A 25,541-nucleotide genomic window follows, 5' to 3' on the forward strand; every position below is an offset into this window, starting at 1 on the left:
AGAGAGGGGGACAGTCACACCTCTGCTGGAAGTGCTCAGTAACTAAAATTCCTCTAGCTCGTTTGGTAACCTCAGCCCATACACTACAACACGCTTTATTACAGCACCCAATGTATTCACCTGCATAGGAGACAATGTCATTAACAGGTCGCGCTGCGCACAACCTGCCCAGGGACACACTCGCTCCGTCGGCTCACGGCTACTTATCACCCAGTCTCTGCTGGCTCCCCCTCCCCTTTAAGAAAGGGTCTCTGCATGGTTTGCAGGTTGGCTTATCACTTACTACCAATCCCCATGCCCTCACACCTGATCTAAAGGCATCTTTTGTGCCTTACCCTAGAGAAAATTACCCAGTGGTAAACACAAACGCATATTCTGCCTGGGGTAAAAGATATATACAGGCACACCTCGCTTTATTCAGTTTGCAGATACTGCATTTCTTACAAACTGAAGGTTTGTGGCAACGCTGCGTTGTCAGATGACGGTTAGCAATAAAGTATTTTTAAATTAAGATATATACATTGCTTTTTAGACATAACACTATTGCACACTTAATAGACTACAGACTAGTGTAAACATTACTTTTATATGCACCGGGAAACCAAAAAGTTCACGTGACTGGCTTTACTGCGATATTGGCTTTATCGCAATATTGGCTTTATTGCAGTGGTCTGGAACTGAACCTGCAGTATCTCCGAGGTGTGCCTATACCCCTTTCTCCAAGCAACCTAGGAATAACATAATCTTCCAAACAAAAATACGACACACGGAGGAGAAGAAGAGTGCCTTTTGGAAAGCAGACTCCTGGGCACGACTCGGTCCGAGACCAGAGGGAGATGCGGAGGGAGGTGCCTCACCTGGCAGCCCAGCGCGGCTCTCAGGAAGGTCAGCACGGTGGCGGACACGGGCGCTGCTCCTGTGATCATCAGCCGTACTTTTCCTCCCAGGCTCGACTTGCAAGGCAGGGAGAGGGGAGAGGATGAGAGGCAAGTGACTGGAAGGTGGCGGGCTTCTCAAAGATTCCTTCTTGGAACCCCAATACTCTAACCCACCAGCTTCTTGTCTGCAGGCTGCACAGAACTCACTGCGCCCAAGGACGCACAGGCACCCCAAGGGGGACCCCTGACTGGAGTTTGGTTCCACCCGAAACCACTCCATTCGCTCTCAACAGGTGTGGAAATAAAGCAACACCTCTATACCTGCAGCTGTTTTAAGGAATTAGAACAAGAGTGTCGTGGGTTTATGGCAACCACCACCTTCTGGGGGACATAATATTATTCCATATTCTTTATCACTCATGCCTAAAAAAATACCTCAAGAGTTCCAGGACAGTAAAACAAAATGGAGAATCAGAAAGGCTATGCTACCTGATTCCTTTTCTGCCCTGGATAGCTAAACACTGTTCAGATTTATCTTGGACACTGAGGTTTTGCTAATGGCTTTGTCCTTAGTTTTTAGAAATGTGCCAGAAATTCTCTCTCTCTCACCTTCTCTTTTAAAAACAGCCTTCACACAATATAGGGGTAGGAGATTAAGAAGTACAAACTATTAGGTATAAAATAAGCTACAAGGGTATATTGCACAACATGGGGAATATAGCCAATATTTTATAATAACTATAAATGGAGTATAAACTTTAAAAATTGTGAATTGCTATATTGTACACCTGTAACTTATATAATATTGTACATCAACTATACTTCAATTGAAAAAAAAAAAATAGCCCTCACAGAAAGTTCGAAACACAAAGGAGTTTACATGACAAATAACCGTTGTGAGTCAATGTGCCACCTGTATTTTGTGGAAGATCAACTTATCCCACAGGCTGTTGTTTCTAATGATGCCACTGCGAAGCTCGGCTTCTTTCCTCTTGGAGGCAAAGTCCAACAGCCATCGCTTCAGTGTGGTGTTTGCCTGAGCAAAAATCTAATAAGTCAAGAAGCAAGAAGGTTTCACAATAAGTAGGATGGCGAGATAATAAGAAGTCAGATAATAACAACTGTCGGTGAAAATGTAGAGAAATTGGAACCCTCATACACTGCTGGTGGGAATGTAAAATGGTGCAGCTGCTTTAGAAAACAGACCGGTGGTTCCTCAGTTAAACACAGAGTTACTGTATGACTAGCAATTCCGCTCCTAGGCACACACCGGAGAGAATGAAAACACATGTCCACACAGCCTCTTGCCCGTGAATGTTCACAGCAGCATTATTCATAATAGCCAAAAAGCGGAAACAACCCAAATGCCCATCAATGGATGGATGGATAAATAAAATGTGTTGTATCCATGCAGTGGAATATTATTTGGCCATTAAAAGGAATGAAGTATGGATGCATGCTACGACATGGATGGACCTTGAAAGCATACTAAGCAAAAGAAGCCAGCAACAAAAGAATATTGCATGATTCCATTCACATGAAAATCCAGAATAGGGAAATCTATAGATTCAGAAAGTAGATGAGTTTTTTGGGGGGTGGAGGGAGGTAGCAGGGTGGAGGATGATACCACATTCTTTTTGAGGTGATAAAAATGTTCTAAAATGGACTGTAATGATGGTTGCAGAACTCTGTGAATGTACTAAAAACCTTTGAATTGTACACTTAATGGGTGAATTGCATGTAATGTGAATTATATCTCAATAAAGCTGCTTTACAGTTTTTTAAAAAAGAACCATTAAAAAAATGAGAAGGTTGGCACTTCCCTGGTGGCACAGTGGTTAAGAATCTGCCTGACAATGCAGGGGACATAGGTTCGATCCCTGGTCCGGAAGATTCCACATGCCACAGAGCAACTAAGCCCATGCGCCACAACTACTGGGCCTGCGCTCTAGAGCTCACGTGCCACAACTACTGAGCCTGCACGCCACAGCTGAAGCCCGCGTGCCTAGAGCCCATGCTCCACAACAAGAGAAGCCACTGCAATGAGAAGCCCGCGCACTGCAATGAAGAGTAGCCCCCGCTCGTCACAACTAGAGAAAGCCTGCGCGCAGCAGCGAAGACCCAATGCAGCCAAAAATAAATAAATTTAAAAAAAAAAATGAGAAGGTTCTCATAGATGACGAAAGCCATGTCTCAAAATAAACAGTATTAGAACCGCCCAGTCCAAATTCATTCTGGAGACTGCTCACACCACACGGGGTCCTGCCCCAGCTGTGGGGTCCATGCTCCAAAGGCTCACCACCTCCTCTCGGTCCCTGGCTTGGTTTAGTCACGTCTCTCAGGGTGGCTAAGTAGGTAATATTTTTCATGCAGTGGACCTTTACAATTTATAAAGCCATTTCATAGTTATTATCTTCCTATGATGTAATTAGCATCTTTATGAGATGGAGGAGGTAACAGCCCACTGTAAAGATGAGAAAACAGAGGCTCAAAGAGTTTACCGTGAAAATAAAACAACCTCCACCTCACACCTGTATTGTGCCTTCCAGTTTACAAGGTGCGTCCACAGGCCTTTCTCTTAGAACCCTCACTCACAGCTCTGGGAGGTCAACGCACTCAGGTTTATTAGCAGAGGGGTAAACTGCAGTCCCTCGAGAGAGAGTAAGGGCAGCGGCCGTGGTCACACGAGGTCTTGGACTCAAGGTCCGGAGCTCTGCCCCTGCTCTTCGCTTGGCACTTACTCGGTCAAACATCCGGTTCAGCAGTCTGGGGACCACAGGGAAGATGGTGGGTTGAAGGGTCTTGAGATCATCCATAAGCAGCCTGATATCTCCTTGGAAAAATCCTATCTTAGCTCCGTGACACAGCATCACACACTAGAGAGGTAAACAGAAATATCCAACATGTCATCATTGCAGCAGGGATTACACAACACACACAGACACACAAGGCTCCAGTTTTAGCATTTCAGACCAGCTTCCAGAAATCATAAAGTTCCTAAATGTAGGGAGCTTTTAAAGCAACATTCTTGTGTTCTGGGGTCCTTGTACAACATGGGAATGTGGCATTGCTCTTGATTATCCTGAAGATAAAGGGACTAGTAAGAAACCAGGGAATGTGGTTTTCAGGGATGATCAGAGAGGTTCTGCTATTTTAGCTTCAATAATAAATATCTGCTGAATGAATGACACGGTATTCGATAATCCAAATATTTTTAGCCTTCCAGAAACTTTAGGTCTAGCTTATTCTCATCGAAAAAACTTAGCTACTTGCCTTAGCTTTTTAAAGTCTCATTTCTTCTATTTGAATCTAACTAAAAAATTCTGAGTAGTCAGAATACGCTGCTGCTGAGGCACTAGGCCATCTGTACCACAGCGGTTTGCATTCGGCTATAACCTAGTGCCTGAATTTTTTCCTGTCTGATGAAAGCTGCACTGGCAAGCCACAGGCACTTGACAAAGAGTCTGCCTGTTTTAAATTTTAAAAAGAAAGAGAGATTCAAGAGATGATGCAACGGAAGTACAAACGGTCTCAGGCTTGAAAGCAGAAACAACTAGAAAGGTTCATTGTTTAAAAATAAAGCTCGGAGGTTTCTGTTCAGTGTGGCCTGCCTCCTGGGCACACTTTGAAAACTAGTTAGGTACCTACGGTCCACTGTCAACATGTCTGCAATCACTCCGTAAACTCACAAGGTCTCCTGAGGCGTGCAGGAGACACAAGTATCGGATGGAAGATCCTTGATCCTTTGGGGGAAGTGAATCCTACAGGGCGGCAGCTAGTGAAAGGGCCGGGACTTTATCAGCCACCCCTCTCTCTCCAATACCTGCCCAGTACCTGCAACACAGCTGGTGCTCCGTGAACATTCATTAAAATGAGTGAGCAGTGCTCATTGTTTCTCCTATAAGCATACAATCCAAAACTGTCCAAGAAGGAAAAAAGATGGTTCTTGGTCAGTTTTTAAATTAGTCACACGGTTGTGTATGAGGAGCTCAGGCAGAGGTCAGCTGAAGATCATCCCGCTTTGCCAAAGGCACTTGGAATATTGCTGAAAAAATGAATCTGAAGTCAACTTGTGCCTTATGAACAAGCACAGTCAAAAATAGAGACTTCTGGGACTTCCCTGGCGGTCCAGTGGTTAGGACTCCACACCTTCCACTGCAGAGAGCATGGGTTCGATCCCTGGTCGGGGTACTAAGATCCCACAAGCCGCATGGCGTGGCCAAAAAAAAAAAAAATAGACTTCTTACAGAACTGAAGCCTCACCAGCCTTTGTGGGATGGTATTCATAAAAATTCTACATTCACAGCTCACCTTTCTGAATTCATGTCCATATTCGTGTCCTTCAAAAGTCTGAGCTTCCAATTTTAAAATGAGTATTAAAGTTCAAGTATCTGGACCCAGGAAAAAAATTATACTCTTAAATAATTAGCTCAATTTCTAAAATAGGGCTGAGCAAAGAACTCTCTACATAGAGGACAGTCTGCACATTCAAACTTATCTGCATGAACCACTCATGCATGTGTGCAATGGTAAAAATGAAATGTCTGTGTCACTGGCATTGAAGACAAGTGCTTTCTGTAAAACACAACAACTTAGCAGAACACAACCAAACGCATGTGCACAAACAAAGTAAAACTCAGTGCCTACCTCTACAACTTTCTCAAACATGTGGGCGAGAGGCAAGAAAGAGATCAAAGTATCATCTGAGGAAGCAATGAATGCGCCCTGGAAAGTAAAGACACCAGGCAGGCAGAAAAGCATTAGAATTTCCAGGAATTTTCCATTTTATTATTATAAATTACGAATTATTAATCTTAATATTAACATTAACTGTAAACATTTACTTCAATGATTCATGAATTTTAGGTTTTCTTTGAAGGTCAATAAGGAAATTAAAATTTCACTTGGTAAGGTACTAAATGTTGAACTCTGTTTAGAAAGTATATACCAAAAGGATTAAGAAAGTGTAAGTATAAGTTAAAGTGAGATCGAGCTTCTGCAGTCGCCAAAGGTGCCCATTCCCCAAAACCGTTAAGCACAGGCTCCTACCACAAAAAGGAGACCGTATGGAGCCCTCCCAGAGACATGTAATTTGCAAAAGCAAATTATGTAAAAGTGTGCAAAGGATATGAGGGAAAGGCATACATTATATTATTCAATAAGTACTTTTTTAAAAGGCAAGTTTGAAATAGACCTTTGATGTTACAGATTGAAATGTGACCACCCCCCTCAAAGTCATATGTTAAAGCCCTAGCCGCCAAAGTGACTGTATTTGGAGACAGGGAAGGTCATTAAGGTTAAATGAAGTCATGAGGGTGGGGCCCTGATCCAATAAGGCTGGTGTCCTTGTAAGAACAGGAAGAAACACCAGAAACCTCTCTCTTGTTCTCCGTATGCAAACAGAGGAGAGGTCGGGGGAGGTGTGGCGAGGAGCCTGCGGTCTACAAGCCAAGAAGGGAGCCTTCACCAGAACCAAACCTGCTGACACCTCGATCATGGACTTCTACCCTCCAAAACTGCGAGAAAAATACAAGTCTGTTGTTTAACTATCCAGTCTGTGTTATTTTGTTGCGGCAGCCCACACAGACTAAGATACTTACAAAGCAAACTTTAAGATTATAGGAAATAACTAAAGTTCGAGGCTTTAATCCTTCTTATAAAATGGAAGCCAAATCAAATCAAGTATAATAAATAATAAAAACAATAATAATCCAAAAAACCTTCAGCAGCATTTAACATTTCTTTGTCAACTTAAAGAAATTAATTCTTTTCCATACTAAAATAGGAGATAAAAACAAGAGAGTCAGTTCTTCTCTGTCCTTTCCTGGAAACATTTATAGAGCAGTATCCAAATAAAGTTTTACTACATAAAAGATGTAATAAATTCTATCTGTCAATTCAGCTTAATGGTCACAGCAGGAGCTGGGGATTAGGTCCACAGTGAAAACTATTTGGGAGAAGGTGAATGTACGAAAGCTCAGACCTTATCTATATTTCAGACAGTGTTTCAAATACAGCCCATGCCTAACATGATAGTGGGGCTTTTGCCACCTTCATTCTTGAGGCCTGATGCCAACCAATGGATATGAAGAAAGATGACAATATCCCCAAAGTTTACCTCTGTCATTTTCATAAATGCTGAACAATCGCTCACTACATTTCGATGGGTGATCAGTGCTCCTTTGGGGTTGCCTGTGAACACATATGAACAGAACAAAGTTAGAGGACAGAAACTCCATCCAAGAATGATGGACATGACAGAAGCCCAGAAACCCCATATCATTAGAGCCTCTGATGCCTGTAGTGTGAGGTACACCCATGAAAGCCAAAAGTTAAGTCACATTAAATTCCTGAGCAATCTGCAATCCTTTAAAATGAAATTTATTATCTTAAACCATCTTTACTAATATGGGCAAGTTTTAGAGGGTGTGTGTAGCAGTAAGAAAAGAAAATCCAGGAATTTTATTTCTGGAAACCATGGATACAGTTTGTCCCAGGAAGATGGGTGATCCTACTGTGAACTTTGAGGACATGCTCAGATTCTGGGACCGTCTTATAGAGCTACCGTAAGACAGGCTCGAACACTTCGGTCTCTTCTGCTTCTAGGCCATCTATAGCTCGAATAAGTCATCCACAAGAAAAGGCAGGGAATATACACTTCCAGATACCACTCAGAAACAATTCCTTTTCAAAACTGACCTGTAGTGCCACTTGTGAAGCAAATTATTGCAATATCTTCAGGTGCTGGAGGCTACAGCACATTAAAAAAAAAAAAAAAAGCCAGTATAAATCAGAATAGAATAGAAAACTTTAAGTCATAAGATATCACTCAAGATTTCTACTAGGCTCTGAGCTGACTAGACACGGAAGCTACACAGAGGCTGGAGCAGGGTCGCACATGGTGCACTCACCTTGGGCTTCCGTTTGTTGGCTCTTCCCAGGTCCTTAAAGAGAAGAGAAAAAAAAAAATCTTAAATGGAAACATTTTCTAAATGTAAAGAACAAAAGTCACATCAAGTCAGTTCAAGCTGACTTTTCTGTGGGATTCACTCACAGCTGACTCAAAGACAGCACAGATTTCAAATTAAATAAACTACAGCAATTTTAATTAACTTGAACCCAAATACTTACCCATTGTTCTAAGAAGCCATTTTCTGGTTGTTTTCTCTCTTATATAAAACTATATCGATGGCATTAGGACTGGCCTTTGAAATAGGATTTATTCAAAAGACAGGAATCAAAGTCTTTTACACGTTCTTCTGGTTTCTACTCCCCTTCCTATCACAGCCTTTAACAAAGCCCGGCTCTTCACCGTAATCAGAGAACCACAGCTGCTCTGTACCCTTCCAAAACCAGAGCTCAGCACAGATACGTGATCACCCAATTCTGCAAAACTGACATCTTCAATCTGGAGAGAGAAAATCAGTCTCTGCCAGATTTAACTGGTGGCCATTCTGGAGAGGCTCAACTATCTGTACGCCCCACGTGGAGCAGAGGAAGGATTTGGGCACCTCTGATTATAAAACAGGCCACGACAGAAGCTCTAAGACCACTCTCGAATGGCTATGAAGGTTAAGAACGACAGATTCATTTCTGAGGTACGGCATTTCCCAAAGGCGGACTCCCAGTTACTACCAAGGGCTAATTCTGATGTTGTTATTTCATGAAGGTGTCTCCATGACCACTTTAATATCTATTAATTTTTTTAATGAACTATTTATATTCTTTTCCTGTTACAATTGAACAGCTTGAGTGAGCATATGGAATGAGCATGCCTAGAATTAAATGGAAATTAGATGGGTGGGCTCAGGGCTCAGTGAGTTTCTACCCAGCATACAGTTTTAAACAGTTTTTAATCCTAATCACACTTTCAATTATATATATAACAGACCACTGATTAAAAATAGAAACACTGACATCCAAAAAGAAGTCAACTAAGAGTTAAAGTAACGATAATTCCAGCAATCTTTTTTCTAAAATAATCTTTACCAGATCCAAATTTCCACTCATCTTTTTAAAATTCTTACATTAACTTCTTAAGATCTCTAATTCTTCAAAAATTGATGTTAAGTAAAATAAAGCAAGTTATATGCAATTAGACTTTTAATTTATTAGAAAAAAATTATCCAAATTAGTCCATTATTTGCCAAGAAAGTTTCATAGCCTGAAGCCTGACTTATGTCATTATTTAGGAAAAAATACAGCTATTATAAAAATTAAAGTTGTCATTTTTAGGTTCCAAATACCAAAATAAAAAAGAACCATAAACAGAAGGAAAACTGAATTCTACTTAATGAAGTATTTGGGGGTGATAAAATTTGTACCCTACTGAAAATGCATAAAAAAAGACAAATCAGTGAATAAAGAGATAGAATGATTAATCTGTGATAAAGCAGATATATTACAATGTTAATTGTAGACTCTTGGTGGGATATAGTGGTCTACTGTACAATTCTTTCAACTTGTTTGCACATTTGCAAATTTTCATAACAAAATATTGGAAAAAATGCAAAAATACCAATGTTTCTATTTTTGATGCTATAAAAATATACATTAATAAAAATTAGATCACATGGTCAACCAAAAAGTTAGTTTTAAATTCATTGCTTAAAAATTTAATCTTTTGCTTATAAAAATTTAAAAAACCAAATATGAATCATATTATACAGGTAAGTGTAAAACAATGTCTTTTATAAATATTTTCATATAAACTTTATATTATAATCTTTGGTCACTTACTTATCTAAATTTTAATCTTAAAATTACTTCTTTATCATACAGAGCAGTCAAAAAAGACAAAAAAATGTTTGTGTATGTGTCTGTGTGTGGTGGGGGCAGCAGGAAGAGGAAAAATGGGGGAAAAGATATTATTATGAAATGGGGTTACAAGTAAAAAATACAAAAATAGGGAAATGCTAGGTGAAAAGCTAGTTAAAAACCCAATTTAGCAATTCAGCACACCCATTAGCTCTTATGGACTCCTGTTGTATGCTATCGTGTGTGTGTGTGTGTGTGTGTGTGTGTGTGAGTGAGAGAGACGCAGAAGCTCTGACAGAACAAATGACAGATTCTCTGTGACGACTAAGTTCCCTAGGAAAGGTTTTATAGATCCTTCCTCGTAGCTCAAATTCTTGATAGAAGGAGAACTGTCAATAAAATTCAAAACCCTATTTATAACAGTTCCAGGAAAATATTTATAACATTTTCAGAAAGAGAATGACTTATTCTATTGAACCTATTGCTTCCCATGATGTGCACATAATAACAAGGGCCTCCTCTTGCCCACTGTTTTGGATTGAAGTTTAATCCAAAAACAACTGGGGAGACTAGCTTCTTATATGATCCGATGTCAAACAATCAATTTAAATATGGACCACACTCATTTTCCTAGAATGGTTACCTTTAAAGTTGTGATTAATGTGAATCTTAAAATATAATACGAAAATAAACCAAATCAAGCCTCTATGCTAGAAATTCACCAGGACCCTATGAAAGCAACCTGGGGAAAAGAATAATGAGGCAGATTTCTATGTCTGGCTCCGTTTTAGAGATAAATCAGTACGTAAAAGGTGTTAAAGCCTAAAGAGGACATACAAACTTAAATCTCTGCCTGAATCTGAAATCCCCATTTCCAGCATGTATTGGCGTGGCTTGTCAGCGCTCTAGAATGAGTACGTGAGCACTGCAACGCGCCTGATGAGAACACTTTCTGTAAAATGTGATGGATTAACACTGGGCATGCGGGTAGAATTCTTCTTTCCAGTAATGAGACACAGATTTCTGCTCTCCATCATTTACAGGACCAGCCAGAGTTGGGACTTTGTGGTCGCACTGGACGCCACATTTGAGCCAAAATGACCTCAGGGAAACCCTGCAGCGAGGTGGGCAGGGCAGGGTGACTCACCTCCATCGCCTTCATGCTGATGATCTCCACCCCGCACTTCTTGCCTCGTTCCAACAGATTACTGCCATAGGAGTCCATGAGAACGATAGTTTTAAGGGATGGTGTTAATTTATTTTCTATACCTTCTAATAAGAGGTTGGCCTTCCCTGGCTTGTCCACAAAAACCAGAGAGAGTTCAGCTGGAAGTGAAGAGACACAGTGAGGAACCAGCTCTGGGATATTAAAAGCTTGACTGTAACATCTGACACCAGGTTAAGTACTACATTTTTTGAATAGGAGGGTAGATGTACATTTAAATGGAAAAATCCCTATCATATCATGTATCAGCAAATGTAGTCTCTGTATCTAACCAATAACTATGCCAACGTGCCCCCAAAGGCCGCAAACGTACCTTTGTTGATGATGTAGGTGATTGCTTCTGTTCCGAGGGTATCGTAGAGGGGAACGATCACCATTGAATAAGCAAAGCATCCCTGTTCAATGATCACCCACTAAAGAAAAAAGTAAAGATCAGGGTGAGAAAATGAGATATTGTGGAACCACTCCAGGGAAAACAATCCTCTATAGAGATTCAACGTGGAAACACCAGATGTAGCAAAACTAACATCTGTGTATCTACTACTACGTGCCAGGCACCAAAGGGATTCCTAATGAGAGCAAAACACTTGCCCACTTCTAAAGAGGAAAGTACAATTTGCCTGAAAATTTGAGGCAAATATGTGAAAAGAGAATGAACAGCATGAGAGTGACGGGCTCAGAGGCAAGACAGCCGGCAGTGGGCCTCCTTGGTGGGGGAGGTAACCGAGCTTGCCCTTTGCAAGAGCAGCACGATTTGGACAGGTGGAGAGAAAGGTAAGGGGACCCTGGGAGCGGGGACTGTGAGATCAAAGCAGGGAGGGTGGTCCAGTGGGTAAGAATCTGCCTTCCAATGCAGGGGTCGCAGGTTCGATCTCTGGTCGGGGAACTAAGATCCCACATGCCGCAGAGCAACTAAGCCTGCGCGCCACAACTACTGAGCCTGCGCTCTACAGCCCGCGCGCCACAACTACTGAGCCCGCATGCTGTAACTACTGAAGCCCAAGCGCCTAGAGCCTGTGCTCCCCAACAAGAGAAGCCATGGCAATGAGAAGCTCGTGCACCGCAACGAAGAGTAGCCCCAGCTCGCTGCAACTAGAGAAAGCCCGCCCACAGCAACGAAGACCCAACGCAGCCAAAAATAATAAATAAATAAATTTATTTTTAAAAAACCGCTGAGAAACCACTCTAATTTATAAAATAGTAGCAAGGGATTGAACCAACATATCTTTTGGACCCAAGTAGGTCTAAGAATCAATTCAATTTCTTCAAGCCCAGTGCTTGAATTTTTCTGCACCAGCTATGCCACTATTTGCTTACTTGCACTACAGGCAATAGCTCCAGGGGGCTTCTCATTTAAATGTAATTTAATACAGTGGTTTACAGAAGCACCATGCATGGGCCCGGATGGCTAAACAACAGTCTGCTTGTCCAAATTAAGGCCAGCTCCCAGTGAGGCCCCTTCCCCATGGCCCCTGGGATTTTAAACTTGATAACCTGGGCAGAGAGAGCCCAGACCTTTTAGAGAGAAAAGATGAGAGTTTGCTACTGACAAAAATGTATCCAAGTTTCTCTGTCATTTATTAATGCCATTTTTTTAATCACAGAGGAAGCCCTTAAAGTGGGAAGACTTCTTTGTTAGTTATTTGCTCTAAGACTTTCTTCACTAGTTTTTGTTTGGGGACCTGATTTAAAAAAAAACAAAAACCATAATTTTCTTTAAAAGTGATTTTTTTTTTCTACCTAAAGGCTAAGAAGGGCCTGGTTTGGGTTTTCATCCATGTAACTCTCTAAGGCATAATACAAAGTCATGTTCTCAGAGGTAATCAGACCAAAGAGTCTGGTCTGAAGCAGAGGTAGCTGCGAACCCTAACTGGTTCTTCCATCTGAGACCTCTCCAAACCACGTACAGTCAGTGCCTAATGGTTAATACCTCAGGTCTGTTCTGAGAAAAGATGCCGATGAACTGATCTGGGGCCGCCTTGAAGCCCTTGTGGAGCAGCGCCGAGCCCACACACTCTGACATTTCTGCAACCTAAAACGGGGGAGAAAAAATCAGGAAGAGCATCAGGCCCAGCTCAAGGAACACAGCTTCCTGTGATGGCCAAGCCTAATATCTTAGCCAAGAAGCAGCATTGCCTGGGGGGGAAGAACAGGGGCAAACAGGTATTCCTTTAGTTACACGTTTTTGTAAAGTTCAAGGTTTGAATCACCAGAACTCACTGTAAGAAAACTGATGATTGATGATATTTCCTTCTGCAAAGCAAATGAACTTCACCCCAGCAGCTGCAGGTCACAGATGATACATGTCAGAGTTCCTATACTTGTTTAGTTTCGATACTTTTATACTTCAGTTTTATAAAATTATAAAAGCAATCCAGGAACACAGAATTTTGTGTCCAAGCAGCCAAAACTTGTCCTTTGATGTAAACACACAAACAACAAGTTTGGGGGAGATCTTTAAAAAAAAAAAATAAGAACAAGCTCTTATCATTAGGCTCCACAATTCTATTCTTGAGAATTTATTCTTTGGAAATAACCCAATCCTAACCAGAGGTCTGAAAAAACTTTAGGTACAAAGATATGTATTTCAAAATTATCGAAAGTCACAAAAGTCTAGGGGAAAAAAGACCAATGGCTGGATGGTTAAGTAAATGATGGTAAATCTCTAAGAAAATGTTCTACAGCTAGTAAATACTACAGTTATGAAAACCATATCAAACAGAGTATTTGTAACAATTTTAAGTAAGATAAATGAATACAAAAACGCATACTATTAACTACAACTATGTAAAAATAGGTAGATTCACAAAAATTAGGCAGGGCTATATCCCTGCCCCCATCCCTCATCCTCTCCTCATTCCTACCCCAAATGAACTAAAAAAATTTTTTTTAAATCTTAAGTGGGAACTCTTTTCTTTATTCTCAGTTGGTAAATTCTCAAGAGCACTTTAAATCCGCAGAAAATAAAACCACACCTACTCCTGCCCTAGAAGCCTGTAGGTTCTGGCACTTAGTGCCCCTCCCCCCACACCAATGGCGGTGAGAGCAACAGTGGCCAGGCGACAGCAAGAATGACATTAACATGCTTATTACTTCCGCACCCCATGGACTGTTCCACAACTCCTGCTTGTGTGTAAGGGCTGGGAACCTGCGAGTACCTAGATGGTTTTCAGAGCTTACTGGGATTCTACGCACGCACTTGTATCTCTAGAAAGAGGGTCCAGACCTTTCTTCGAAAAACCTTACAGGGGTTCCTAGCCCCCAAAGCTAAGAATCACTGGGCTAGGGGGAAAAAGTGATTTAAATATACAAATTCAAAGTTAGCTTAAGTCTACTTTTTTATCTTCACCAGCCTCTGTCTGAAATGTGCAAAACACCTTCTGAAACCCCGGTGATTTTCAATCTGCCTTCAAACATCCCACCTGCAATGGACCTGTTTTCTCTCCTCCAGCCAATATATAACAGAAGCAATAGAGGAACAGGTCACTATAGGTAACTGTAGTGTAAACCCCAAGGGCTGAGCTTTCTCTTTTTTTGTAATGCAAGTGCCTGCCTTAAGCTCTGATTGCTGACCATCCACTTCCAAGGCTGACGCATCACCAGCCGGAGGCTAGATAAGGAGCCAGGCCCCCTCCCCAAATGAGGCTCCTTTGTTTTACAGATCTTGGTTGATGTTGTTAACCGACCATTTGAGCCACCTGTTTTCTCTCTTCCTGTGCTTTGTTCCTGCTCTTCTGTTTCAAATTCATCAATAAGGGTGAGCCCTCGAAACCCTAGGCCCCCATCTTTGACCCCAATAAAGCAGAACCCCAGGTGCTCTACGCTCTCTCTCCCCTACCCGAGACCTCGCTTGTGTGGCCCAGGTGTGTTGTGTCATTTCCATGTCCTGTAGTAAGAAAGCTTTATTTTTTCCATGTTTCCTTATGGTTATTGCTGAAAGGCGTCTTGCAATCATAATATGAACCACGAGGGCTGGCCCGGCCACAATATTGATTATTGATAGGCTGAGACCTGCACAAAACAGTAACATGACCAGAAGATGATGTAACCCAGTAGCACTTGAAGATTCTGTGAGGCCTGAAGACCATCGTGCCATGTGAAAATTCCACCACACATGAACTGTTTTTACACCACTTGTGAAAATGAGGGATCTGAAAACTACTGTTTGGCTCTGGTAAGGCAAAATAAGCACTGAGAAATCCCTCTGCCCACCAGACCTACAGCTCATTACTCCTTCCTGCCCAATGTTCAACAGCTCCAAGAACTGCCATGTTGCAGCACTACGGCTCGCGTGAGGCGGCCACACAGCCAGAAAGCTCACCTGTTTGTATGAAAGCCATTCATAGGGTTGGTCTGGTTTCCGAGAGCCTAAACATGGGCCATTATCTGAAAGGAGAAAAAAATTTTTTAAAAAAAGGATGGACTTAACATGCATAAATATTCCTAGGTTCTCGTTTTAACACACATAAATATTCCTAGATTCTCGTTTGTATCTTTCATTCCACAAAGTATCAGGTAGACTCTACTGTGGTCCTCAGATGTGAAACAATGAATTCAGATTGGAAATGTTTTCTCCCTGGGTTTTGGTCTGAGACTTTGTTTGTTTCTTTATTTCTATTTTGTTTCTTACATGGGGCAGGAGGGAGAGGGGCTGGAAGGCCGGGCAGCTTCCGGGTACCCGGGGTCTTTCGTGCCATCCTCAGGGATGAAGGGCAGTCCCACGAGCCGACACCCCCCAAGTGTCTCTGATGGAACCCCGCTTCCTTGGATGTCAGTGTTTATTTCTCAAAATATGGGTCTCCTGGTCAAGCGAGTTTGAGAAATGTTGGATCAGGCGCAATTAAACAGGTCTCTTTACTGAAAGAAAACGTCAGAGCCTATTCTGAGCTAACAGACGTGTGACTCTCCATGAAACACATATGTGACCACGGAAGCCCCTTGGCTGCGGGGCACACCCAGCGGGACCCGTGTGCGGTGGGACTCACTCTGCGGAAGTTATGGGAGGAGACAGGGTGCCGGGAGCCAGACTGAGAGGGAGAAAGTTGGGAACAAATATGGCTTTCTGACCAAAGACCCCTCTTTCTGAAGGAAAAACATGAAGCATGAGTCACACGGATTCAGTCAAATGCTTACTTGACAGCTGTATGCCCCTCTGGAAACCTTCATATAACGTTCTGACGTCGTCATAGAAATACACCAAGGGCTCGTCACCGTCCAGGAGCACGGATCTCCGGGCACCATCGCTGCCCTGGGGAAAAGACAGACAGACAGACGGCACGTCAGCAGAAAGCATCAAAAATAAAAAGTCTACCGTGTGCACCTTCAATCCTCTCCAGGGCCCGGGAGCAGCTGCTCGGTGAGCATTTGCTGGATGAACTCCAGGGCGGGATGTGCTGGCGACTGATATAAATCATCCACCTGGAGACAAGTGCAGGCTTCAGAGAAGCAAGGCCGGGACCATGTCCATCCAGGACCCCTGGGAAAAGGAAGCAACTGAGGGAAAAAGAAAAGAGGCTCACAGACCTATAAGCACTGGTCCTGCCAGACAAGGCTGAAGAGTCTGAGGACTGGACACCAACCCCCTAAATGCACTGCGATGATTCTCAAACCGTGGCCGGCAGCACAGAGGACCGATTTTTGTCAGGTCTTGTGGAAAGAACACACCGTTCAGTTTTACTTCCATCATGTTATCTATGTTCTTTTGGAGATTATGTCTACTGCTTTTTCTCTTTGCCAACTTCAGTTTCTCAGGTAGCATCTACTCGCTACCATCATCAGCTATAAAATGTAGGATGTGCATGGACACACTGACCTGCAGCACTTGTAAGGAGGCAGAGTTGCTACCGCTGTGCCCCCTCCTCTAAGTTGCCATCTGTCGGCTCAGAAAGTGCACCCGTTATGGACAAGAACTCCTAACGGGCAAGTCATCTCAAGAGGCAGGAGTTCTCAACCAGCGAGCAGCTCAGCATGCTGGGGCCCCGGAGATACTGCAAGGGGTACAGATGTGTTTTTGTTTAAAATTTCTTGGGGGAAATTAGATTACGATACAAGGACTTCTGGTACCACAAGAAGCACGGTTCAAAAGTGGGAGACATTGTTTCTAGCATGAGGTTTGAAGGAAGAAACTAGGAAAGGCTTCAGGAAGGGGCAAAAGGTGAGGTCTCAAAGAGGAAACAGTCTGAAGAGGCAGAGCTGATGGGGAAACAGGATGCCCTCCAGGGGACAGACCAATGTGGAGACCCTTTATAAGGCAAAGAGACGGCCAGACAGGTGTTGGTGGATTCTTTTCCTTATTTTTGTTGTTTTTTAAAAGTTAGGATTCTTCACTCCTCCTCCCATTAGCTCTTTCCTTCCCCTAATAAGTTATCATTTATAGGGAACTTCCCTGGTGGTCCAGTGGTTAAAAATCTGCCTTCCAGTGCAGGGGACATGGGTTCGATCCCTGCTTGGGGAACTAAGATCCCACACGCTGTGGGGCAACTAAGCCCGTGAGCTCTGGAGCCTGCGCTCCGCAACTAGAGAGAAGCCCGCATGCCGCAACTAAGACCCGACACAGCCAAATAAATAAATAAATATTTTTTTAAAAGTTATCATTTATATACTTATTAAAATTTTTAATAGTATAGAAGTATATTGAGGAAAAAAATGACTAGCCCCTGTTATCAGTTTGGTGAGCTCCTTCCAGACTTTTTTTTTTTTTTTTGCTTATACGTTTATACACGTTCTTTTAATATCTACTATGTGCTACATATGTGTGTTTAACTCTTGATCTACAACTGCTAATAGTCTTCTGGGGTAAATATCACCCAATCATATTTTCTAATCATCACACAGTCTTAACTTGGCAGAAACTTTCCAAGACCTGTAGCCATGATTCCAAATACAATTATTAACTACAACATGCTACTTTATAAAAGCAAAGAAGTTATTCTTCGTGCACATAAAGACGGAAAAATCTCTTCACTTGAGAATCCTGCATTATTATTACTTAATCTTGGAGTCTGTTTTCTTTTCTGTAAAATGGGGATATCACGTGCCCATGTCCAGGGTTAGTTTTAGTTAAACAAGAACTTTCCTGTAAAACACTAATGTGTAGAATATTACTCAGACACCTGATAACGTGTCCTAACTACAAAGCCAGTCCTTCTTAGCCTATATCATTTCACCAACAAATATTCAGATTAAAATTCAGAAGCAATTCGTGGCTTTATAGTAAACATCAGAAGCCTCTTCAACCCAGGAAGCTACCCCAAAGACCCAGGGCATCGAGGCTAAGATAGAAAGAGAGAGACAGGAGACTGAAAGACAGAAAATGGGAAGGAGAAAAAAAGCTGAGAAAAGTAAGAGGTGTGCCTGGTAGAGGAGCCAACCGCCATTAAATAGCTGCCTCCTGGCCACCCGCCCAACCTGCTCTGCGTGTCACCACATGGCCTGGAGGCGCAGGCAGCCTGGTGGCCCGCGGAGAGGTCCTCATGACCTCAGCCTAGCACGGTGCCACCTACACCTCTCATCAGGACAGTCGCTCATCCATGGCACTACTCAGTTGTTTCTCTGCAAAGGCAATACTGCCTTCCCAGGGCGTTCTGCTGAGCGGTGCCCACGGCTGCCAACAGAGCTGATGGGAACCAGGCAAATAAGATACAGGGCTTGCTCTGAAGGCGGCTAAATCTTATCCCTACATGACCAGAGGGACTCCAAGGAGTACTGGCTGAGCAGAGGAGCGTGGAGGGAGCTGGAACGAATAGAGAGGAGAAGCCTACAATCTACAGAGCACAGGCTCACCCCAGAGCTGAGGTCCTCAGAGGATGGTCAAGGGAACTCCTGGCCCTTGTAGGGAAAGCATTTAGCGAGCCCTTTGCCAGATCTACCAAGTCAGAAACTCTGGGGGTGTGATCGAGCAGCCGCGTTTCAGCCGGCCCTTCGGGGGACTCTGGTGCGCCAGCCTGGAGGCATTAAGGTCCCCAGCAGGGAAGCGGTGAAGATCCGGGTAATGCTGTAAAAGGAAATCTACTAGGAGGTTGAGCAGTGTACAGAACAAGATGGACGGAGACCAACTGACGTGGGCCTGGACTAGGGCAGGGCCGTGACGCTGGAGGCGCTAAGCACGAACGAATGGGATCGGTAGGTAACGGGATGCAGGAAAGCAGGAGGGGAGAGTCGGAGGCCTGAGAGAACAGCAGTTCCGATTTATCCAAAATAGGAAACTAGGGATTGGGGGTAGGTTTGAAAAAAGAGATTAAGTTTAGCTCTGGATATATGGAGACCCTACCTCTTCAAGACAACAGGTCACCTCCCCAGTTCCTACTTTGAGAATCACTGCTCTGGAGTATCGCTTTATAACAAACTTTTGCCTAAATAATTCTTTGGTTATGCTACCGTTTTGGTGGTATATGATCTTCAGGACTTTGAGAAGCATGGTGGTAAAACAGCCAAATCAAAGTTAAAGAAGTTGATCACATCCCAAATAAAGCCATCATCTTGACAAAGTAACCCGAGGACAAGACATTTATTATTACTCTAATCAGCAATTAGAATAAGTAGCAAAAGTTTGAAGATAAAGCAGTAAATGAATTCTATGCCAAAACTGTACAATTTAAGGTATAGGTGAAACACTGGGTGACAGGTCACATTGTCACTTAACTGTAAGGCGTACTCTGTAATTTCAGGAGAGGAGCTGAGTGAAATGAGGGTGGGGAAGACCGAGCAACAAGGTCTGTGTTTTGTTGCTCCATGATGATCACAATATGCCCGTAAGGACTCGTCATTTTTGATGTGCATGTGAGTTACCATTCATCTTGAACGCAAGTGCTATCCATAAACCCTGGGTGTTAGCAACCTTAGTTACACCTGCAAGGTGAGGGCTTGCATGCTGAGTGCAATGGAAGCTCAAATGTCCGTATGTGCTACAAAATTGAGCCATTTCAAAGGCAGGGCATTTAACTATCGGGTTATTCAAGTACATGCAGCTATTTCTAGGAACACCTACTTAAATGAAGAAATATTTTAAGTCTGGCCTTTCTGGACTTCCGACATAACCTACAGATCGGGGGTGGAGGTGCGGGTTTCAGTTGTGCTCAAAAAGCAGGGAGAGCTATGCAGACAACCCCAGTGGAATGTGCAGGAAATTGGCCAAGAAGATTGAGTCAGGGAGGATTAAGGGTTTTTTCTTTCCTCTTTAATGTGGTTTATACAGTTTTCCAGGTTTAAAAAAAAAAAAAAGATTGTGAGTCAGTGGGTAGTGACCACACTACCGTCAAATCGCAGTCACGAGGATATTCGGCAATGGCTATACAAGCAAAGGTTCCTCTAGAGGTCAGTTTCCCCACATGGGCTGAGTTAGGAAATAAAAGTTCAAGTTCCCCTCAGGGGCAGTAAGGACAGGAAGACAGTGAACATCTGTGAATCGATGGTTCCCAGGACTAGAGCTCTTGCCAATATTTGAGAAAAAGGAACATGTGATGGTGAGACTCATTTTGCATCACTCCCATATTTAAATGCAAAAGCAGAGGCTTCCCTGGTGGCGCAGTGGTTAAGAATCTGCCTGCCAATGCAGGGGACAAGGGTTTGAGCCCTGGTCCGAGAAGATCCCACATGCCGAGGAACTACTGAGCCTGTGCTTTAGAACCCATGAGCCACAACTACTGAAGCCCGCGTGCCCAGAGCCCGTGCTCCGCAACAAGAGAAGCCACCGCAATGAGAAGCCCGTGCACCACAACGAAGAGTAGCCCCTGCTCGCCACAACTAGAGAAAGCCCGCACGCAGCAATGAAGACCCAACGCAGCCAAAAATAAATATAAATAAATAAATGAATGAATGAATGAATGAATAAATGCAAAAGCAAATTATTACATCCTTGAGGATTTCTCAGGGATAGAAAGGCCTGAGCTTTATAAATTGTGGTCCCATTTATCTCCATCTAGAAAATGGCCCCAACAGTCAACCACCTATTATGTTACTACTGTTTATTTCCTCTAAGGAGATGGACTGGGGGAGGGCAGGAAGTAGGAATGAGGGAGGGAGGGAGGGAGGCAGGAGGGGAAGGAAGGGACAGCAGAGAGGGAGTGGGGAGAACCCAGTAACATCTAAAGAGGCTGCTGAAGACTGGGCTGGATTTTATCTACTCCATCTCTAGGGAGAAAAGCAGCAGGTGGAAACCACAGTTCTCGGGGGTAAAAATGACTTTTTTTTTGCTCTTTCCAATATCGTCCATGTAAAATACACTCCTCCCAGCACGTAGATTTCACATGCATCTTACCTGCTCAGGCCACCATCACCTGCAGCCTTTTATAAACAGGCACAAAGAGACTTTTCCATCCGGGGACCTAGAGGCTCTCTGGCCATCAGTTCTATCCAGCAGCACGAGATCTTTGACAGAGCAAACTAGGGCCTTTATTCAAGCCCAGCCAATAGGTGATGTTCCCAACCAGATTTTTTAGGATAATGAACAGGGTATTTAAAAAATACCTAGACTCCTCCATTATGTTGACAAAAATGTAACCATGCAACCATGAACCCTCAGGTTTACTATTCGTACTCACCATTTAACCAGCCAACCTCCTGAGATCCTTTACACCCAGTGAGTGAAGAAGGGGCAGAAGCATCCGTTACAACCGGTGCTGGGTGTTGTCATCTGAGTGCAGGAGGTTTGGAAGGAAGTGAGTATTCACTTCGAAGATGAGAAAACGGACAAACAGACGGTGGGGAGACCTTCCCGTCTCAGTCCCACGTCTAAAATGCGGCAGAGCGAGCTTCAGACCAGCCTGTAGGACATCCGGGTTCAAACTCGCCCACACGTGGTTCATCTCCACCTTGCAGGAGACAAGCCCAGATCCTGGTGGCCACCTGGGGGGGTCTGGTTCTCTATCACTCTCCTCTAATCCTCAGGAGGCTTTCCTGTCCCCCCACCCCAGCTTCCTCTCCAGTTTTCAGCTTCCTGAGCGCCCCCTGTACCGACGGGAGGACCTGCCTAAGGGGTGGGGGAGGCCGACTCAGTACTTAGCAAACCAGTTCTGTGCCGCCAAACACAGGTCAATCTCGTCACCAGAGAAGACTAGCCAACTGCACAAGGGAAAATAGCTCCCTCCCACCTCCGTGGAAGGGGAGAGAGTTCAGAGTCACAAAACCCAAATTCCCACAAACACACACTGGTCCAGCAAAACAAGCCTGCCTGTAGCATCTCCGAGTGCTGGCCACTTAGAACGTGCGAGGCACTAGCTCACAGTCTGAAGGAAACGTGTCTGTTCCTTACCCTTTCTCGGCCTTTTAGAGGCTGCTGTGAAGGCGGGGTTTTTGCCCAGAGGCTCAGAAGGCCTACATCTGCAATGTTTCATTCAATAGGAGTGGACCTTGCCTGGGGCAAGGCTAATTAATTAAGTTACTTATTTATTTATTTATTGGGTTTCGTTGGGTCTTCATTGCTGTGCGCGGGCTTTCTCTAGTTGCAGCGAGCGGGGGCTACTCTTCGTTGTGGTGCGTGGCCTTCTCATTGCGGTGGCTTCTCTTGTTGCAGAGCACGGGCTCTAGGCACGTGGGCTTCAGTAGTTGCAGCACATGGGCTCAGTAGTTGTGGCTCGTGGGCTCTAGAGCTCAGGCTCAAGAGTTGTCACGCACGGGCTTAACTGCTCCGCAGCATGTGGCATCTTCCCGGACCAGGGCTTGAACCCGTGTCCCCTCCATCCCACCCTCTGTGCCCCAACTGCTAGGACAACTGGCTGAAAATGCCCTCTGAAGTTGCGATGTTTCTGGAAAACTTGTGTGAAAATTCTCTGAATATCACAGCAGCAAAGTCGCCAGTGGTGGGGCTGGAAGGGCACATCTCTGCCCACCTCTTTACCTGACCACATGCATAATCATATCACAGGGAAGAACAGGCCGTGGGAAACAGTGACAGGAGCTTGCAATTACAAATGGTAAGTAAGTGAGCGTTAATGCCTAATCACAGATTTACACAAGGATTCCAGACAGATATGAAGCCAGAGCCTCAGACCAAGGGATTCTTCCAAAGTCTCACACGTTGTCCTAGTTGACTGTTCCCGGGCTTCCCAGAGATGAGAATGATGTTCACGTTTACGTTCATATTTACACATGACTGCAGTAACGAGGCCGCCCCTCCCTTCCTCCTCGTGTGGACCTGGCTCAGACTAATGCCTGACGAGGCTAATGCCCCTCCCAGATTGCCCTGTCAGTCCTCCGCACGCCCACAGGGCTGTGTCCGAGGAGTGAGTGAGCCCACCATCTGGCCGCACCTGCCCTTCCTGGACAGCCTTCCTCTTGCTCTGCCCCTGCAGCTTCCCCTCGGGCTCGTCCCGACGCTGCTGCCTCTCATGCTGCCCAATTCAACAGCCGCTTAAGCCCCTCCACTCAGGTCCAGAAGGGCATCGCCATTCTTGCTGTGTTTTTCCAGCTTTGCTGAGGTGTAATTGACAACACTGTAACATATCTACAGTGGACAACGTGACATGATACACACATGCGTTGTGAAAGGATCCCCCCATCGAGTTAATTAACACATCCATCACCTCACATATTTACCCTTTTAAATCTTTTTTGGACACTTAAGTTCTACTCTCTCAGCAAATTTCAATTATACGATACAACATTATCAACTACAGTCACCATGTCAGACATCACATCCTCAGACCTTATTCCTCTGACAGCTGAAAGTTTGGACCCTTTACCAACCTCTCCCTGTTTCCTCCACCCACCCAGCCCCTAGCAACCACCATTCTACTCACTGTTTCTAGGAGTTCAACTCTTTTTTTTGGGGAGGCACCATCATCACCCCTTTGTCTCCACAAGTCCAGGGTGAGAACTTCATAAAAGCTTTCAAACAACGACCTGCTCTCTTCTCGTGTGGAAATTGCTTTGCCAGTTTGCAAGTAGGTCTTTACACCATACCCTGTGTCAAGCGTGATTCTGCCAGCCACGGGGGAAACCCTACTCAGTGACAGTCTCCATAGGCACCTGTACACGTAGACTAAGAATGCCAGTCCCTGTCACAGCGGGCACGTGAGCTGGGAGGCCAAAGGTTTGTCCGGATAAGCGATGGCATCAAGAGGCCCTCCCTGGAGGAGGGGACTTTTGAATTCGAAAGCCTTGCTATTTACTGAGCATGTCTTCCACAGGCTGGATGTGCTACCTTTAGTTTGCTTCTTTCAAGTTCTTCCTGATAAAGAACCGTGGTTCCAGTTTTATGGCATGAAAACAAGTCGCTCATGTGATTCTTAGTTTGAGGATGGCCCTTGTCCTCTGCCAGGGCTGGAAGGAGTCCTTGGTGGTCCTTCCTGCTGGGCTGTACACTCCACAAGAGCAGCAGCCTCTTCCTGCCTGGTCTGGGCACACCATGTATTTGCTGAATGAATGCCCATCTCATATCTACTCTGTGACTCAGGGAGGATCGAATCCAGAGTGTCACAGCCTCTATATTTGACTTTCAGCAGCACGGGATTAAAATGCTAAGGCAAGTTCCTCACCATATATATATCCCAACATATGAATGTTTAAATCTCAACCTTTCATGCAGAAGGGTCACCCAGCCAGCATGTGACCTGGATGTCATGAGGTTATCTGGGGTGGAAGTAAGTCATCCAACACGGAGACAGGATGAGTTATACCCACAGAACTGGTTCTACATATTAAAAGGTATGAACCCACGCTAAGCCAAGGCCTGGTAACAAGTCTAAATAGTGACTCTGTTATAGACTAACTGGTTGAGTTACCAGAGGTACATTTTAAACTAAGTTGTGATAGTCTTCAAATGAAGCCTTTAAAACACTCAGGACTGGAAGGTATAAAAAAGTTTTTACTTGCTACGATGTATTCCCTTCTCTAATTTTTAAGAACAAAACAAAACAGTTAACTTGAGTTTTTGTTTCAGTGCGTTATAATCTCGTGGTAGGTCTCAAAAATCTTTCCAACGTAATTTGAGAAGATAGCCATCTCAATGCCTGTAAGACATCTTTCATCAATTGGAGGAATTCACATACTTGTCCTGCCACCTCCTTCCGCAACGGCAATGGTTCTCACCTATACTTTGTAATGGTTTGTTGCCTAAACCCCTTAAACCCAGGCCCACGACCCCATCAGCACCGAGTTCTGCTCTAATCCCACCTATGCCCGACCCGGTTCAGGGAAGGCAGAAGCTCACCACAACTCGCGTGGGCTGCTGCCCAGGTTCTGACAGCGCTCTGCCCCTCCCCCGGTCCCCACCTCCACCTCACCCTTGACAGTTTCTGATCCTATCAATACAACCAACCCGTGTGGGGGACCCCAGACTCTGTTTCTTACCCTACCTGTATCTTCTCCTCCTTCCATTTCCATTACTACCTTTGGACTCATTTGCCTGCAAATCCGTTTTCAGAAGAGTCTGCTCCTGGGTTTAGAAACTCTAGCCACTGACTCGTCAAATTTACCCACATGGATCCAAAGTTTCCTTATTATCCTGCTTTATCCGTTTCCCCCGACCAGAGTCCTAGTTATAGTACATAACTTTCAACCACCGTAATGAGGCAGCATAACAGAGTTCCAGAACTTCCACTAACTGTATGGTATAATTTCGCCTCTGTGGGCTCAGTTATTTTCTTGTGTATAAAATGTGAGGGTTCAAAGAGAAGACCTTTACGGAAGAAGAAACTAACATTTACTGAACGCTTCTCTTGGGCCGAGTGGATGCTGCTTGCAAC

The 25,541-nt window shown here is 44.0% G+C and overlaps 1 protein-coding gene across 1 annotated transcript in view; it reads right to left on the bottom strand.

Moving 5' to 3' along the window:
• ACSL1 (acyl-CoA synthetase long chain family member 1) overlaps positions 1-25,541 on the bottom strand; it is a 68,019-nt gene that overhangs the window by 13,497 nt on the left and 28,981 nt on the right. The window contains exons 3-14 of the mRNA XM_061177540.1: positions 15,994-16,108; positions 15,182-15,246; positions 12,791-12,892; positions 11,174-11,273; positions 10,783-10,961; positions 7,790-7,822; positions 7,578-7,629; positions 6,997-7,070; positions 5,526-5,603; positions 3,620-3,754; positions 1,792-1,926; positions 858-953 (exon numbers count right to left, since the gene is read on the bottom strand). Of these exons, the coding sequence (XP_061033523.1) occupies positions 858-953; positions 1,792-1,926; positions 3,620-3,754; positions 5,526-5,603; positions 6,997-7,070; positions 7,578-7,629; positions 7,790-7,822; positions 10,783-10,961; positions 11,174-11,273; positions 12,791-12,892; positions 15,182-15,246; positions 15,994-16,108 (1,164 nt within the window). The remainder of the gene's footprint in view (positions 1-857; positions 954-1,791; positions 1,927-3,619; positions 3,755-5,525; positions 5,604-6,996; positions 7,071-7,577; positions 7,630-7,789; positions 7,823-10,782; positions 10,962-11,173; positions 11,274-12,790; positions 12,893-15,181; positions 15,247-15,993; positions 16,109-25,541) is intronic.

The sequence above is a fragment of the Eubalaena glacialis genome, chromosome 20 (assembly GCF_028564815.1).
Source record: "Eubalaena glacialis isolate mEubGla1 chromosome 20, mEubGla1.1.hap2.+ XY, whole genome shotgun sequence".
In the NCBI taxonomy this organism is placed as follows: Eukaryota; Metazoa; Chordata; class Mammalia; order Artiodactyla; family Balaenidae; genus Eubalaena; species Eubalaena glacialis.